At 35.9% G+C, this 16,360-nt stretch overlaps 1 protein-coding gene across 1 annotated transcript; it reads right to left on the reverse strand.

Annotated features, from left to right (window-relative positions):
• Positions 1-8,584: 8,584 nt before the first annotated feature.
• On the reverse strand, positions 8,585-15,401 carry LOC110805862 (26S proteasome regulatory subunit 8 homolog A). Its single transcript, XM_022011486.2, has 9 exons — positions 15,081-15,401; positions 13,582-13,679; positions 13,180-13,404; positions 13,012-13,074; positions 12,596-12,759; positions 12,331-12,487; positions 12,119-12,217; positions 10,012-10,122; positions 8,585-8,889 (listed from the first exon to the last, which is right to left on the reverse strand). The coding sequence occupies exons 1-9, from the start codon at positions 15,259-15,261 to the stop codon at positions 8,749-8,751; spliced, it is 1,239 nt and encodes a 412-aa protein (XP_021867178.1). The 5' UTR covers positions 15,262-15,401; the 3' UTR covers positions 8,585-8,748.
• Between the last annotated feature and the right edge of the window lie 959 nt (positions 15,402-16,360).

Raw genomic sequence — 16,360 nt, forward strand, 5'->3', positions numbered from 1 at the left:
TGTGATTTATTCAAATGAGACACAAGGGTATTGTTTCTACCACGAATTTTTGAGAACATAATGTTTGTTTGCTCGAAATGATGTCCTTTTGAAGATTCGTTTCCAAAATGACAAGTGGGAGAAAATAGACCTCGAAAGTCTTCGAGGCGAACAACAAACATAAACGGACATTCCGGAGGCTTTTCGAAGTGCTTCAGAAAATCCGAACTTATTCTTTAAGGACTTTAGAAGTGGCTTTAAAGAATAGACATCTCTTAGAAGACTTTACAAGTGCTTCAAGGAGAACAGAATATTCAAAGGACTTTCAAGTGGCTATTGATATTCTATTGTTTGATGTTCTATACCCTAGTAGGCATAGAGTTCAAGTCACTGAAACTATGAGATTCTTCTATTAGATAGTGAAGAAACATGGAATTCAGGTCACTGAAACTATGCAATTCTTCTATTAGATAGTGAAGAAACCTACAACTTGCAGTCAAACTATTATCATGTAGATTAATGAGTTTGTGACCTGTAAGAAAGCTATGACGAAACCCAGATTCCCTAAAATGGTTAGAGGCCATATATAGACTCAAATGTTTTAAATGGTTAGAGGCCATAAAACATACTCAATGTTTTGATGACAAAATTGAAATTTTGTTGATTTGCAAGAATAGTTTCACACCTATTGGTTGCAAGTTTGTTTTAAAGGATAAAAACCATCAAACATTGAATTGTGTTCACACACAAAGCTAGATTAGTTGCTAAAAGTTACAAGCAAATTCACGGTGTGGATTGTGTTGAAACCTCATGCATAATCGTAATGCTCAAGTCTATAATTCAAGCAATGATTGCATATTGGTACATATAGCAATTGGATGACAAAACGTATTCCTCAATCAAATGTTGGAAGAAACTATGTACATGGTATGTCATAGGATTTGTGGATCCAAATAAATGCTTGAAAAGGAAAGCTAGCTTATAAAATCTAAGTACAGATTTAAGCAAGCAATTGGGAATTGGAACTGTATTTTAAGTGAAGCTAATAAGCATTTTAGTTTCATAAAATATACATGATTCTTATAGATATATAAGAAGTTTAGTGGGAGTACTTAAAACTTAATTGGTCCTATGTGTATTACACACATATCTCTCTATTGTGAAATAACATTCAAATGTTAATGACTTAGATTTGAAATTATTCATCAATGATGGACCATGGCGAAACTTAGTACATATTGGGTATTAAGATCTATTTACAAAGATCTTATGATATTGTTTTGGATTAAATAATGGCATTTACTAAATCAAACACTAAATCAAACATCAAAGGATCTAAATAAGATTCTTAACCTATATTATATGTCAAAGAATTTAGCTGAATTTAGTATCTACTGAAACTAGATAAGCTAAAGTTACATGAATAGAATTCAATTGGGAATTATTCTGCAAAAGAATTTATCATGTATGATATAATATGAGGATCGCCAAAAACGTATCGTATGACTTTAGCCATGACGAACATATACCAATCTCTATTGATCTAAGTAAAGATCAACTAGATTGAGATCAAGAATACTTATGGTACTTGAAAAGGTACATAGGAATAGTTCTTGATTCAAGGAAATAAAGATATGCTAAATATTGATGCTACACGCATAAACACTGGCAAAGGATCAAGCAAGACCCTTTGGAGTTAACCATTGATAAGGACGAGCTATAGAGCATCGTGTTTTGAAAATGGCAACATGGGTTGGAGACCATGAGTTGTTGCGTGGGAAATTAAAATAATAATTTCTATGTTCTAAGATATAGTTGGAGAATCTTCCACATATCTATGAACTGCCTGGATAGGTAAATCCAAACAAAGCATCACTAGCAACCTATACAGTTGAAGTAAAAGTAATTATTGCCTAAGAAGCAATAAAAAGGGTTGTTTAAAGTTCTTCACTGAACTTGGGTAGATCACCTATCTGCTGGCTTGATGGTTCTTCATTGAAAAATGCGTAGAACCACTCTTGAAGCAAGAAAAACGTCTGCTAACTTGATGGTTCTTCATTGCAAAATGAGTAAAACCACCATCGAAGTAAGAAAGACTAGATCACATAATAAACAAACTCGAAAAGATCTTATCATCATATCTCGAAGAACATTCGATGAAAAGGATATTAAGATTGGCATAGCATGATAACTAAACCTATGCAACAAGTGAGAAGCAACACTCACGTTGTAGCACTGGAAATCAAGCATAGCTTTGAATTCCATGAATTGTTTTAGAAGATGGGTTTGAGGCCCATGGTTATAAAACATTGGGGTTGAACATTTATCATATATGAAATGTATTTTCATATTCCATTTAATCTTGGTTTAGTATTAAATGATGAGTCCCTTCAAATTTGACGATATATTCAAGATAGACTGTCAGGACCAGTCCTGTGACTAAGAAATGTCTATCAAGTGAACTTGAATGTCAAAGGTTGAAAATGGTCCCTAGTCGGAGTTTTCTATAAAATTGGACGCATAGAAAACGTTAGACGATTAGAATGCAAGATGACTAGTAGTTCTGTTTCTTGAACTATGTGGACATGGCAATGTCATAATCATTTGCATAGATACTTACTTTGGGAAGACTAGTATCGGACAAGACCTATGAAACTTTACTGTAAGAGATGAAAATCTGTCATAAGTAAATTTCATTAAATTATTAGACACTAAATCCTCAATACCTGAGTGATTTGAGATTACTTGTTTGAGAACTGGTTGCTTTGACGTTGACCAACCGTCGCACCGTAAAAGGAGGCTATAAAGGCAACGCTCAGGTAATCACCTATCAAACGAAGTCTAATCTCAAGATCGCAAGATTGGGATATTGTCCTCCCATAAATCGGGATGAGATGCTTAAAAGTTGTACAAGGCCACTCGGAGAGCTAGAAACTGTGAAATGCATGGCCGTGCTCGGATGAATCATAGGCTATGATTATCTGTTTATTTGATCAGTTGAACTCTGAAACCGAGAAACACCTCTGGACATAATAAGGATGACAACTCTTACCTTATGTTCAAGAGCAAGCATCGAGCGACAAAGGAATTAGGAAATGCACACTTGTCCCTAAGGACAAGTGGGAGACTGAAGGAAATAATGCCCTTGGTCCAAGTATGCATTCTATGTTAAGTCTAATAAATGCGGTTCAGTATTAATTAACAAGTTAATAATTCAGTGAGATCAAGTGAACTGAATGCCTAGCTAGAGGCCGCTTCAGTTCAAGTGGAATTAATGATATTAATCCACAGCTTACTCTTGACTGAACCCGTAGGGTCACACAAATAGTACGTAAACGGATCAAGTATTTAATGGCATTAGATACTCCATCTATGGATATTCGGAATCGACGGATCTTGGTTTCAGTGGGAGCTGAGATCGTCACAGGCAAGAAATGAATACTCCGGAAACGATGATATTGCCGGAAACGGAAATATGGATTGTATCGGAAATATAAATATTATCCAAGTCGTAGATGTTGCCGGAAACGGAAACATGGTACGTATCGGAAAATATTATCGGAAATGGAAATATTGCCAGAATCGGAAATATTGCCGGAAACGGAAATATTGTCAGAATCGGAAATATTATCGGAATCGGAAAATAATTCCGGAAACGGAAATATTAAATATTTGTTCGAAACGGAAATTGATTCCGGAATCGGAAATATTAAATATTGTTCGTATCGGAAATGAATTCCGGAACCGGGAATTTAATCGGAAGCGTATCGTACGAATTAGCATCGGACGAGGCCTGCCGGACGAAGGCCCAGCACGAAGTCGGGCCATCGCCCAGCAAGCCAAACGCGCGCCCAGCCAAGGCAGCGCCCAGGCCCACCGCGCGCCTAAGGCCATGGGCCTCGCTGCGTGGGCTGCTGCTCGCACGCACGCATGGGCGGCCCTCGTGGCTGCCGTGTGTGTGTGTGAGTTTGTGTTCATGCACGATTCCTAAAACTATTAGAATTAGTATATGATTAAATTCCTATTCCTAAAAGGATAAATTAATTAATTAGAGTTCTTATAGGATTCTAAGTTTAATTAATTCGTATCCTACTAGGATTCCAATTCCCTTTCCATAACTCTATAAATACGTGCCTAGGGTCACATATTTTCAGAAATTAATTCAAGTATTCAAAGTGAGTTTTTGAGAGAAAATTCAGACACATTTCTTACCTAAGAGTGCCGAAAATCTTTAGTACCTTAAGGGCAATTCTAGTTGGTTAATCTTAAGGCGGATCCGGACGTGCTGTGGACTATCTACGGAGGGACGACACTTGGAGTCCTAAAGACTTGTTCTTGTTCGGTTCGGGCGCAGCTAGGGAAGGCACGCAACAAAGAGTATGCATCTAAACTATGTTATATGATTATGTGTAAATAATATGTATTCCTGGCTAAATGGTTTTTTCCGCATGATTTATGAATTGTCATATGTATCATAACCTAACAACACAAACTTTCTTACCATCAGCTACTGTAATGGTTTTTGTGCCTTTGCTAACAGCAGTGTGAGAAAGAAATAAATCTAGGTTTGAACATATGTGGTCAGTGGCTCCACTATCAATAATCCACTTTGAATTAAAAGAAGTAATCAAACAAGTACCTGCTGCCATGTTTACTCTGGAATCAGATGGCTTGTCTGGATTATTAATCAAACTCAAAAATTGCTGGTATTGTTCTTCTGAAATGTGAGTGACATTTTCATCTTGTTCCATCTCATCACTACTCTGCATTACTCCAGCAAACTTTTTGTTCTTGATATGAGGTGGATAGCCATGAAGCTTCCAGCACTTATCAACCGTGTGTCCAGTCATGTCGCAATGACTACAGTTGTAAGAGTTTCTCTTGTTTGACACTGCAAATTTGTGATTACCAGGACCTTGCAGGACTCTTGGTTGAAAACCCTTGTAACTACCTTGAGGATTCCTTCTGTCATCATTGTTCATAGCAGAAAAGACCATAGGCTTAGTTTCTTGATCTTCTGACATTTTCTGTTGCCTTTCATCTTGCACAAGTAGCCTATATGCTGTTGTAATGTTTGGTAGAGGATTCATCATTAGAATATTGGTTCTCACTTGTGAGTGCTTCTTATGCAGTTTCATCAAAAACTGAACTAATCTCTCTTCTTCTTTATCTTGCAAGAACTTTTGACTGACATTGCATGAACAACCAGAACAAGTGCATGCTGGAATTGCCTTTGCACTGCTCAATTCATCCCAAATCATCTTAATCTTGGTAAAAAATTCAGTAATACTGCTATTACCTTGGGAAACTTCACTCAAGTTTTGCTGTAACCCATAGAATTGTGGCCCTGAAGTTATTGAAAATCGTTCCTCCAGATCCTTCCAAATTTCATTTGCAGTAGACAAAAACACTACACTCTTAGCTAGTGTTGGGCTTAAAGACCTTAACAGATATGATACAACCATGCTATTGCATCTTTCCCAGGCTTGGTAATCAGCATGACCAACTGAAGGCCTAGGCAAGCTACCATCAATGAAACCAACCTTATTCTTGATTGCAAATGCCACCTGAATACCTCTTTTCCATTCTGCATAACCTTCTCCATCAAATTTGTCTGAAACAATGGCTGCATATGGATTCTCAGAAGAATGTATATAGTAAACACTATTAGGATCTTGTACTGCTGTCATCTTTGATCAGCAATTCAAAAAAAAACAAGAACTAATCACAGAAAATCTCAAGTTCACTTGAACTTGGTTAACAATCTACTGATTTCAGTAGTTTTAAGAATTTGCGGATTTTAAAGAAAAATGGCAGAATCAATGGCCTGCTCTGATACCATGAAGAAGTTCTTAATCAGAACTTCGAATTTAGAAAAAGAGAGAGAGAGTTTTATTGAGAGAATTAACTCTTATTACAAGCTACAAAAGCTATCAATCAGCTTTGCTTTTATACTAGACGTATAGCATACATGAGGCTTTGATCAGAATGATCAAAGTTAGTTATAACTAACTACTGCTTGTAACAAACTACTTAGTACATATCAGCAATCCATGTACAATGATTACATGTCAGCAATCTGTGTGCTTCGATCTTCAAGATAGAGCAGTTGAGTCACCAAAGCAGCAAGCAATGCACTGCTGTGTTTGTTGCTATGTTTGTTGTGTTTGTTGATGCTCAATGCAGCTGCATCATGTGTTAGTGTATCCATGATTGCATCTGCATCATGTTCTCCAATATGATGAGCCTCCACTTTTCATAATTTGATCGACTTATGTTTCAGCCTTTGAGGCGAATTGCTTTTGGACAAATAGAAGTATAAGTTAAGCACCAAAACTCAATCACCGGGATTTCTGAAAGTTCACTTTTTGAATTTTATGTTGACTTTTTTTTACACCATAAATTTACTGAAACTTAACTTCCCTTAGTTTGCCGCGAATCCTGGCAATTTGATCACCTCTAATTAAACTCAACAAAGGATAGATTTATAACATTAATACTCGGTATAATTTTATATTTACATCAAAACAAATTTTAGTAAAAGAAAAATCTGACCCACCGGCTCAGAAATTATGACGCTGAAAATTTAATTTGTCTAACCAAATGTTTTAAGACCGTTTTGACAGGAGATTAACTTTTTATATCAAATCATATTATAAAGTTTATTGCAATTTATTTTTTATAATTCTTTATATTTATGCTAAAATAATTATTAAAACTGGCTATATTTATTGAGCTACGCTCTTTTAAATTTCTATAAAATAATGTTGATTGGTCAGTACATGACATTTCCTTTGCAAAACAACTACAATAACATCAGGTATTTAATTCATGCATGACCCCTTCAAGAAAATAGAAAATGCATCCCGTAAGAAAAATGAAAATACATGGGCCAACAAGGTTACAAGGCAATGGTTCGTACCAATCGTTCTTAGCTGCTTAACTCAGTACACACTCTATGCCTTTCAGGGGCGGACCCAGAAATTTATAAATGGGGGTCTAATTTTTTGCTTTCTAATTTCTCATATGTGCTCTTTTAGGGTGTTAAAGTTAAGAGGTAAGTAGACGAAATATTAAAAACGTTATAATAAAATACGTGGAGGATTTATGATCTTTAATTTTGATTTTTCATAACAATAAAACTCAACACTTAGTTCAAATTACAACAATAATTTGGGCAATTTCAATTTAAAATGAAAAAAACGAGTTTATCATAATTTGAAAGAGATTCACTTTATTACAATAATTTTCACTGAACAAATAACACACAAAAACATTAATAAGAAAAAGGAACATCATTCTTAACGCTTATGGGGCATTATGCTATTATATACGAATGAATTAATTAAGCTTCTAAGTCTAAGAAACATGGAACTATAAGTCTATAAAAGTGGAGTATAAAAATACATTATTAGAAGTATATGTTATGAAAATTGCAAAACTTTTTTGAAGAAAAAATAACAATACTATTTTTTTTTAAAGAAAAATCATGAATCATTATAGGAAAAAATAAAATTAAAAAGGGATGACGGAAAAACGACTTGTAAAAGGAAAAGGAGAAAAAGTAAACATGAAGAATTTAGATGATCAACTAAGGATAAGTAAAAGACAAAAAGAAGGGGGATAAAAAATCAAATTTAGCCTCCCAATAAGAGGAATCAAACCCTGGTTCCATGTGTAGCATAGTATTCAAGCAACCATTATGCTACAAGTATATTTCATTGTCATTAATGTAAGTTAATCACACATAACTTAAATATTTTAGTACAATTAATTATCCTATATCAATTTTATAGTTTTTTTCAAAAATAATGGAGGTCCCTTTGGACCCCTCGGGGTCTATATAGGTCCGCCCCTGATGCCTTTGTTGTCGCCCCATAGCTAAAATTCACTTTATTATAAAAAATAAAAAAAAAAAGGTGTAAAATATGCACATGAGTTCATAAAAGTGATCTCGTGAGAAGAGATATAGAGAGAGAGAAAGTGTGAAAACTATCCATTTAATATATGGAACAATCTCAAAGAACATCCAAAAAGGAATATGAGGTAAACAAAATGGGATTGAGAGAGTGTTAAAATCGAGAGCTTGTGTACGATAGCAGTCATAGGTTCAAATCCCCTTCCCTGTAATTTTTATTGTACTCGTGACTCGCTCAAACAAAGAAAACATGGAAGTGGTTAGTTGTTGTTGGCGTAAGTTTAACCAACTTCTTAAAAATAAGTGCAAGTTGATGTTATGTTTCCGGTCAATTTGGAGAAGCATGTTGACTGATACTTTTGTATGACCTACCAAAGCCAAAACTGTGTTGCTCATTGACTATAAGAAATCGGCTTCTAGAAACTATAGATTCCATTTACATCTTTCAAAAAAGAAATTCATACACCAATTGATTGATTTTGACACGACTTCTTGTAAGTAGAACACATAAAATTGTGTTATCATTGTGCCTGATTGCCTGAATCAACTTTTAATGTGCCAAATCATTTTCCAATGTAATTCAAGTCAAAATCGGAACTGTAATTCAGGTCCAGTTCAGGTTTCAGAGAATTCACTACCAGCCTCGGGCTAGTAAAAGTAATAAGTTTTAGCAAACAAAGCTCCAAATAATCTACAAAACACACCAAAGATCTAAAAATAGGAAGGTATACATTCATCTGTTTTTAGCTATTCAGTTTGCTATGAACTAACATGATTTTCTGTTCTCTGTCAGTCGTTCAATGGAAAAATCAATACCACTAGATAGAAAAAATACATAGACATGGTGAAGATTACTTCCACAACTTCCTCAAGGACATGTTCTTTTCATTATCTTTTTTCATCACCTTCGCCACAGCCATTTCAAAGTCTTCTTGTGTTACGTGAATCCTTCTCTCCCTCAAAGCAAACATACCTGCTTCAGTACATACAGCCTGAACACAAAGGAAGAGTTAGAGGACTTGGGTTAGATACATTTTTTTAGTAGGGAAAGGACTTTGGTTACATACATTTTTTTAGTAGGAAGGACTTCGGTTACATACAAATTTTTAGTAGGGAAAAGACTTTGGTTACATACATACATAATATCCATAAATCACCAAGATAAAAACATAACCAAGACATCTGTGTTTTCACTGTTTAACTTCAACCGATCGACTGAAAACAGTATTTACAAATATGCAGTTAAGTAGGTTATGCAGCCATTCACTGATTCACATATGCAAAAGATAATCTGTGGGCAGTAAGCAATTCATGAAAAATGACAAGTCACAGCTTGTTGGCGTTGGCGTTGTCATTGGCTCATTGCCAGCTTCCAATTTAACTTTAACGAAATTCTTTAAGTTTATGATGTATTTTAAATGAAGACATATGTGCACTGATCATGTTAGTTTCAGAACCTGACTACAAAAAAACTAGAAACTAATTGTCCAGGTTTCCAATAAAAATGAACTCTCAAAACAATAACGAAACACGGGATTAGAATATTAGACGCATGTTCACAAGTGCATAAGTGCATTCCGGCACCTCTCTTTCCATTTTACAAATAAACTAGGTTTAGATTCAGCACAAGGAAAAATTCAACAGGTTTTAGAGAAACAGTTTCTCATGAATCTTGCAGACCTGAATCGTGAATTTGCACAAGCCTTGATTCTGCAGGATAGCTCAAGAAAAGTACAACTATGACTCAAAGATCCTACGGTTCCTGTCAAGCCAACCTCTATCCCTTTCCCTTTTTGTCCCCTTTTCTGGGTGTCTTAAAATTTACCCCCAAATAACAAAAAAAGATGCAACATCTTAGCATACAATTAAATGATTGGCATTCCAGGCTTCCAGCATGGAAGAAAAAGAGCATTGTCTGGTAGCTTTAGCCTCAGTATAAACCAGTGGTTGTCATAGTGTGGTAAAGGATGCAAGACTCTGATATAGCATGTTAATATTGCAAGAGATCACAAGTTCACAACCCAGTAAACTCTCTGTATCATTTGAGGAAATCTATAATATAAACAAGCAATCCAAATTCATATCAGATGCTGAAGGAAGAATAGTTTGCAAACCTTTAACTCTGCACCAGAAGCACCATTCATCTTTTCTGCAATCTTCTTCAAGTCAATCCCGCGCATCAAATTCATTTTTCTAGAGTGGATCTTCAAGATGTCACCACGAGACTGAAAAGATAGAATTCAGTCATTTAGAATAATGTAGAAACACCGTAATATGCTAAGGAAGTTTTAGAAACAATTTCATGTATAATCTTCTTTCACGAATTCAAGAGAAACCGCCCATTGAAGACATGACCACATGCTTGGCACTAGATTAAACGAACAAATACCACCTTCTCACATCTAAGGAAGGATAGACTATAAAGTCCCTGATTGTTACGTTCACGAGTAACCAAGTGCTCTCTTTTGATTAAAATGTTCTTCTATATCACTTAGAGCCGTTGGGAGACAACAAAAACAAAAAAACAATATTCCTTCTCCCAAATAATATATGTACTCAAACCTAGGTCAGGCAGGGTAGATTTCAAAGTTATGGGTCGGGCAAGTCAAAGGGCATATTACCCAGTCTTGTGGCACGTGATCCAAGTTCATGAGTTGTGACATTCCATTTTCTTATTCCCATCTCTCACCTCTTTGCCTGCTATGATGAAGAATTAATTGCACGCATCTTGAAGAAACTCCACAAACCACGACGATGACAGCCTTTTCTCTCTTATTTTGTTTTTCTCTTTCTAGATATCTCAACTTAGTGTTGTTGCTAGCTGCAACTCTGCAAGTCCTGCAACTATACTCTGTATCTTGTTCCTCCTATTTCCACTCTCCTGTCTTTCTTCATCACAATACAACCCGTCGCTTCCCCACTAAAGCCCGTTCCACCCTTGACCCTTCAATATCCCGACCTTGAAATGAATAAAACCCGGGTCTGACCCTGTTACAACTGGCGCTGGTCAGAGTCCTTAATGGGGCTCGATCATTGAACAAGTCCACTCAAACTTTTGTTTTCAACATCAAACCAACAGTTTCACCTAAATAATCTTCTAATAAACAATATCACGGCCATGAGAGTAAATTATGCCCAAACAACAATTGACACTTGACTTGGGTCATCATTTGAAATCCTTTTTAAGTAGACTGGATATTTTAAATTTCCTTCGTGGAAAGTAATACATGCCATCATTATTTTCGCTATCAATTAGATGAGCTGATGAGCAATTGCAATGTCTGAAGTGAACTCCACTTGAAGATAATATACTATCCCTTACTAAGTCTACCAAAGCAATGGTGCCTCATAGTGCGGAGTACATCAGTACCTACCTCCCCCCTCCCACCCACCCAACCGAAAAGAGAAAGTAGAATAAAAGGAAGTATTCGAATAAACAGCAGTATTAAATAGTACCTAACTCCCCCCTCCCATCCAGGCATCCACCCAACCGAAAAGAGAAAGGAGAATAAAAGCAAGTATTCAAATAAACAGCAGTACATATGCAGTCACTGATCCAAGTGGAACAAATAAGAAAAGAAAACCCAGGTAATTAGTCAATACATTCTGCAATCTACGACCAAACTTGTTATTGCATATATCTGATAAATCAATCTCCGCAAAGAATCACCTATTGAACTTATAAGCTTTGACCAGAAAGAAAATGTGAAACAATTCCTCTACTTAAGGATTAAGTTAGATAGGTGGTGCTATCAGTTCATACTTCTCGCCCAACACTCTATTTGTATCAAGTTTTCATCAAACAAAGAGAAGCCGAAGTTTTATCACAATCAGACAAGGCATCACCCAATCAGCCAGGCAAAGATGGAAATCCGGTGGACATCATTTGACAGAGTTCCCAAAAGAAAAGCTTGACTAGATTATAGATGATACATAATAGAGGTTCCTAGCCTTTCTGAAAGAAGACAATGGTGTCAGCAGAACTTCCGGGGTGGTTGAATCAACAACGGTCCTTTTAGTCCATAAGGTAGGCATAATTGCGAAAATCAAGAGCCTCGTATGAGCAACTTGCCCACAACACTATGGTAATGTAAGCTTCACACATGGGTAAAAGTACTTTCGTGTCTAATTGGTTGACAAAGGGTAGTAACAGAGACATATTCAAATATGAAGTGCACCACGTAGCTGAGAGATATATTAGTAAGTCAATATTAAACTCACATCTTCATTTGGATTGGGGAATTCGATCTTCCTATCAATCCTTCCGGGTCTAAGGAGAGCTGGATCCAAAATATCGATACGATTTGTGGCCATCAAAACCTGAGAAAAAAAAAATTGTGGGTCAATCACAATGAGATGTGGAGTATAAAGTAAAAACAAGCTCCAAAGGATTAGCTAGGAAAATTTCAGAGAACAACTCATAAGTTAAGTACTTTAATCTTTTTTGATGCTTCAAATCCATCTAATTGATTGAGAAGCTCCAGCATAGTTCTTTGAACTTCACTATCCCCATTTCCAGATCCAGATTCCATTCTTGCTGATCCAATACTGTCAATTTCATCCATAAATATAATGGACGGAGCATGTTCTCTGCACGCCAGCAACAACAAAAAGTTATAGACACTGGGATTTTTTACTGATTCAGCAGAGACAAAAATAATGTACGAATATCTACTAAAACATAAGATTTAAACAAACCTGGCCATGACAAAAAGTTCTCTAACCATTCGGGAACCTTCTCCAATATACTTCTGAACTAACTCTGACCCAGAAACCCTTATGAATGTACAGTCAGTGTGATGTGCCACTGCCCTAGCAAGCAGCGTTTTGCCAGTACCGGGTGGACCATAGAGCAAAACTCCCTGTAGAAAAACAAATGATAAATGAAGTCATGAGTGCAAAAAAAGAAACAGAAATAGAAATGGCAAGACATCTATAGCAGGGGAAAACACACAATAGCTATAAAAGTCTCTCATGAGCCGGTAGAAATGAAGAGGAGAAGGGAGTTGATGATAGTAGCTAGAACATATCTCCAAAACCAGAGACAGAAATATCTTTAATCACTAAATAAAAAGAACTTCATGTTAACGCGAACAAATGTTCAGCAATTTTACCTTTGGTTGAGCAATACCAAGACTCTCAAATAATTCAGGGTGTTTGATCGGAAGCTCAATAACCTGAAATAATAATTAAAAAGAAACAGAATGCCCTCTGTATTAATCAATTGAAATTCACTTATAAACCACTGATGATTTGATGGGTTAGAACATAGTTAAAGCAACCTCCTTTATCTCTTTGATTTGCTGATCCAAACCTCCAATCATGTCATAAGTAGAATCAGGAACTTTCTCAACTTTCATGAGGTTCACCAAAGGATCAACTTTACTTGGTAAGACTAGATGGAGGACATAGCTGTCATTGCGAAGAGCAACTCTGGTGGAGGGTGTGAGTTTTGTGATGTCAATGCTCTTGTCAACATCAACAACATATTTCCCTTCGGGATGAACCTGATAAAGGTTGAAAACCATCAGAAACTTCTCTCTATATATTAAGAAAGCTACTACCAAAAGAAATGGATAGATGTGCGCATTACCAAATTACCAGATGAAGCAACAGTTATAAATTCTATTGTAAGAAGTTTGTTGCTTAAATATTGACTATTAATACAATAAATATAAATATACCTTGACCAACACCTTAGACTTTCCCATAACTTTGACAACTTCACCGACATATGATCCAGGCTCTTGAAGCAGCATTAGTTCCTCTTTAAGCATCCTGACTGAGAACGGACAAAGCAAGTAGAACTCATTAGTGTAACTATACTCAATGCAAGGAAAAATGACCAAGTTTATCAGCATTCTTGAACTTTAGTATAACATTTAAGTAAGATCCAAATTGATTCAACAACTGCAGAGATAAAAGCACTCCCAGTTCAGTACAAACTATGAACCACAGAAAATAATTGCTCCACGAGTTATAAAATAAAAAAGCACAGAACATAGAGAATAAAAGTAAATTAACTGTATATGACATACATAAACCATACTCTGTATATGGTTTCTCGTAAAACAGCACCGTCGTTATTTTCAATGAAAGAGAATGAAATAAACACTTGCATAAACCATTAACTTATGCTGATTTGGGTAACTGTTAGGCATGGATTAACATTTCAAATAGTCACCTACAAATAACACATCAATTGACCCCACATATACGCGACAAAATCTCCAATTGAAATCTAAGACAAAAGGAAACACAATATGTCCCCCAAAACATTAAAAGATAAAAAATAGTGTGGAGTAAATTGTTGGATAAAATGTCATTGTACTACAGCTAGCTATTCCAACAGATAGAATACTTCCCCCAAATCCCAGTACATCAGAAATCAGTCACAATAAGCTCCAGGTTGCTAAACTTTGCGTCATTGAAATTTCACGAAATACAAGATCTTGACCCTATGTACAGAAATTGGGTAAAAATTTAGATAATTTAGTGAGTATTCGGCCGCTAAGGATAGGCAATATTGTCATATACATCGCACGTTGTATATTAAAGACAGGGGTTTCTGAAACCTTGAGAAGTGAGTTAACTACTACACTGAAATTTACCCTGAGTAATTTCCCACGTAGAAACACAATTGAGAAAGAGAAGAAAAGAAAACATCTTGACTACAACCAAACATGGCACTGCCACAATGCAAGATCTTGACCAACTAAAAAGCAAAGTCACAACTCCAAAACCCTATGTACAGAAATCGGGTATCAAGGAAAAAGAACAGCCCACAAAAATTAAGTAGAACTCTTGTGTATCACCGATAATTTCCCATCATGAATACTATCGTAGATTACTCGAACAATAAACTAAGCTAATAACTGCACTAAGCTTTCAGAGTAGCAATTAAGTCGAAACAAATAGACACACAAATTGAGAAAGAGAAGAAAGAATCTTGACTAATCAACAACAAAATTACAAACTTAAAACCAAGAAGAAGCTCAATGACTATCAAATCAAACAATGCAAACATGAGATCAATGATGAATTCAATCACTCGCAAACAACAATACAATCAAAATAAACAAATCAACCAAAAGTGAAACTAAACAGAAAAGAAATCCAAGAAAAAGTTGAAACATGCGATGAATTAGGGTTAGGGTTAGGGTTAGGATTAGGGTTTACGAACCTTGAGAATTGAGCTCATTACGATGCGCTTCGAGACGGCTTAGATCAAGAGTTTTCTGCCGATGAAGATGTTCGAGTTCGTTGATCCGTTTGAGATAATACTGCCGCAATCCATCGCCGTGAGTGGTGGCGGTGCCGCCCATTGTTGCAGGGCTGCTTCTTTCGGTAAGAGCTGTCGCCATTGTTTTTCCTTTTTTTGAGTTTACAATGCGCCGATGTGCTAAGAGGAGAGAGAAAACGAGAAAATTAAAATAGGGAAGTGGCTTGCCGAGGGGGAAAAGAAAAGGGGAAACCGAAGTGCCTAAAGAATTTCTAACGACTAATGAGATTTTGAAGTATGACTATATATTTATATTAACGGATTTTTCATTAAATGTCCCTAGTTATAATAAAATGAATCGAATGTACCAAATATTTTAAAATAAAGTAAGGTTTTGTTTAATTTACCTTATTTCTCCTGATCTGATATGGTTTGATCTGATCTGATCTGATCTGATCTGATCTGTTCTGAACTTATTTTTTCTGATCTTATCTGTTCTGATCTGAACTTATTTTTTCTGATCTGATCTGGTCTGGTCTGGTCTGATCTGATCTGATCTGGTCTGAAATTAAAATCATTAAGTCCAAATCAGAAACGATATGATCAGGTCATGTCCATATCAGATCAGAACTGATTTTTATAGATAAGAACCATTATATATCTAGACCAGAACTTATAGGATCAGATAATATCCAGATCATAACCGATCTGTACAGATCATGTCCAGATCATGTTCAAATCTTCAAAGATTTTGTCTACATCAGAACCGATCCTTACAAAACCAATATGTTCAGATCAAAACCGATTTGTACAAATCATGTCCAGATCAGAATCGATATGTCCATATTATAACTGGTCTAGATATCGACTCTGTAGAGATTATGTTCAGATCATGACTAGATCAGAAGTGATCTATACAGATCATGTCCAGATCAGAACTGATTTGTACAGATCATGTTTAGAGAAGAACTGATCTGTACAGATCATGTCTAGAGAAGAACTGATCTGTACAGATCATGTCCAAATCAAAACTGAACTGTACAGATCATGTATAGATCATGTCCAGATCAGAGCTGATCATGTCCAAATCAGAACTGATCTGTACAAATCATGTCCAGATCAGAACCGATCTGTACAGATCATATCTAGATCAGAACTTATATGTCTAGATCATAACCGATCTATCTAGATCATGTCTAGGGATGGCAACGGGTAGGATCTGGACCGGATCCTCTAGGATC

Source organism: Spinacia oleracea, chromosome 1, assembly GCF_020520425.1.
Source record: "Spinacia oleracea cultivar Varoflay chromosome 1, BTI_SOV_V1, whole genome shotgun sequence".
Classification (NCBI taxonomy): domain Eukaryota; kingdom Viridiplantae; phylum Streptophyta; class Magnoliopsida; order Caryophyllales; family Amaranthaceae; genus Spinacia; species Spinacia oleracea.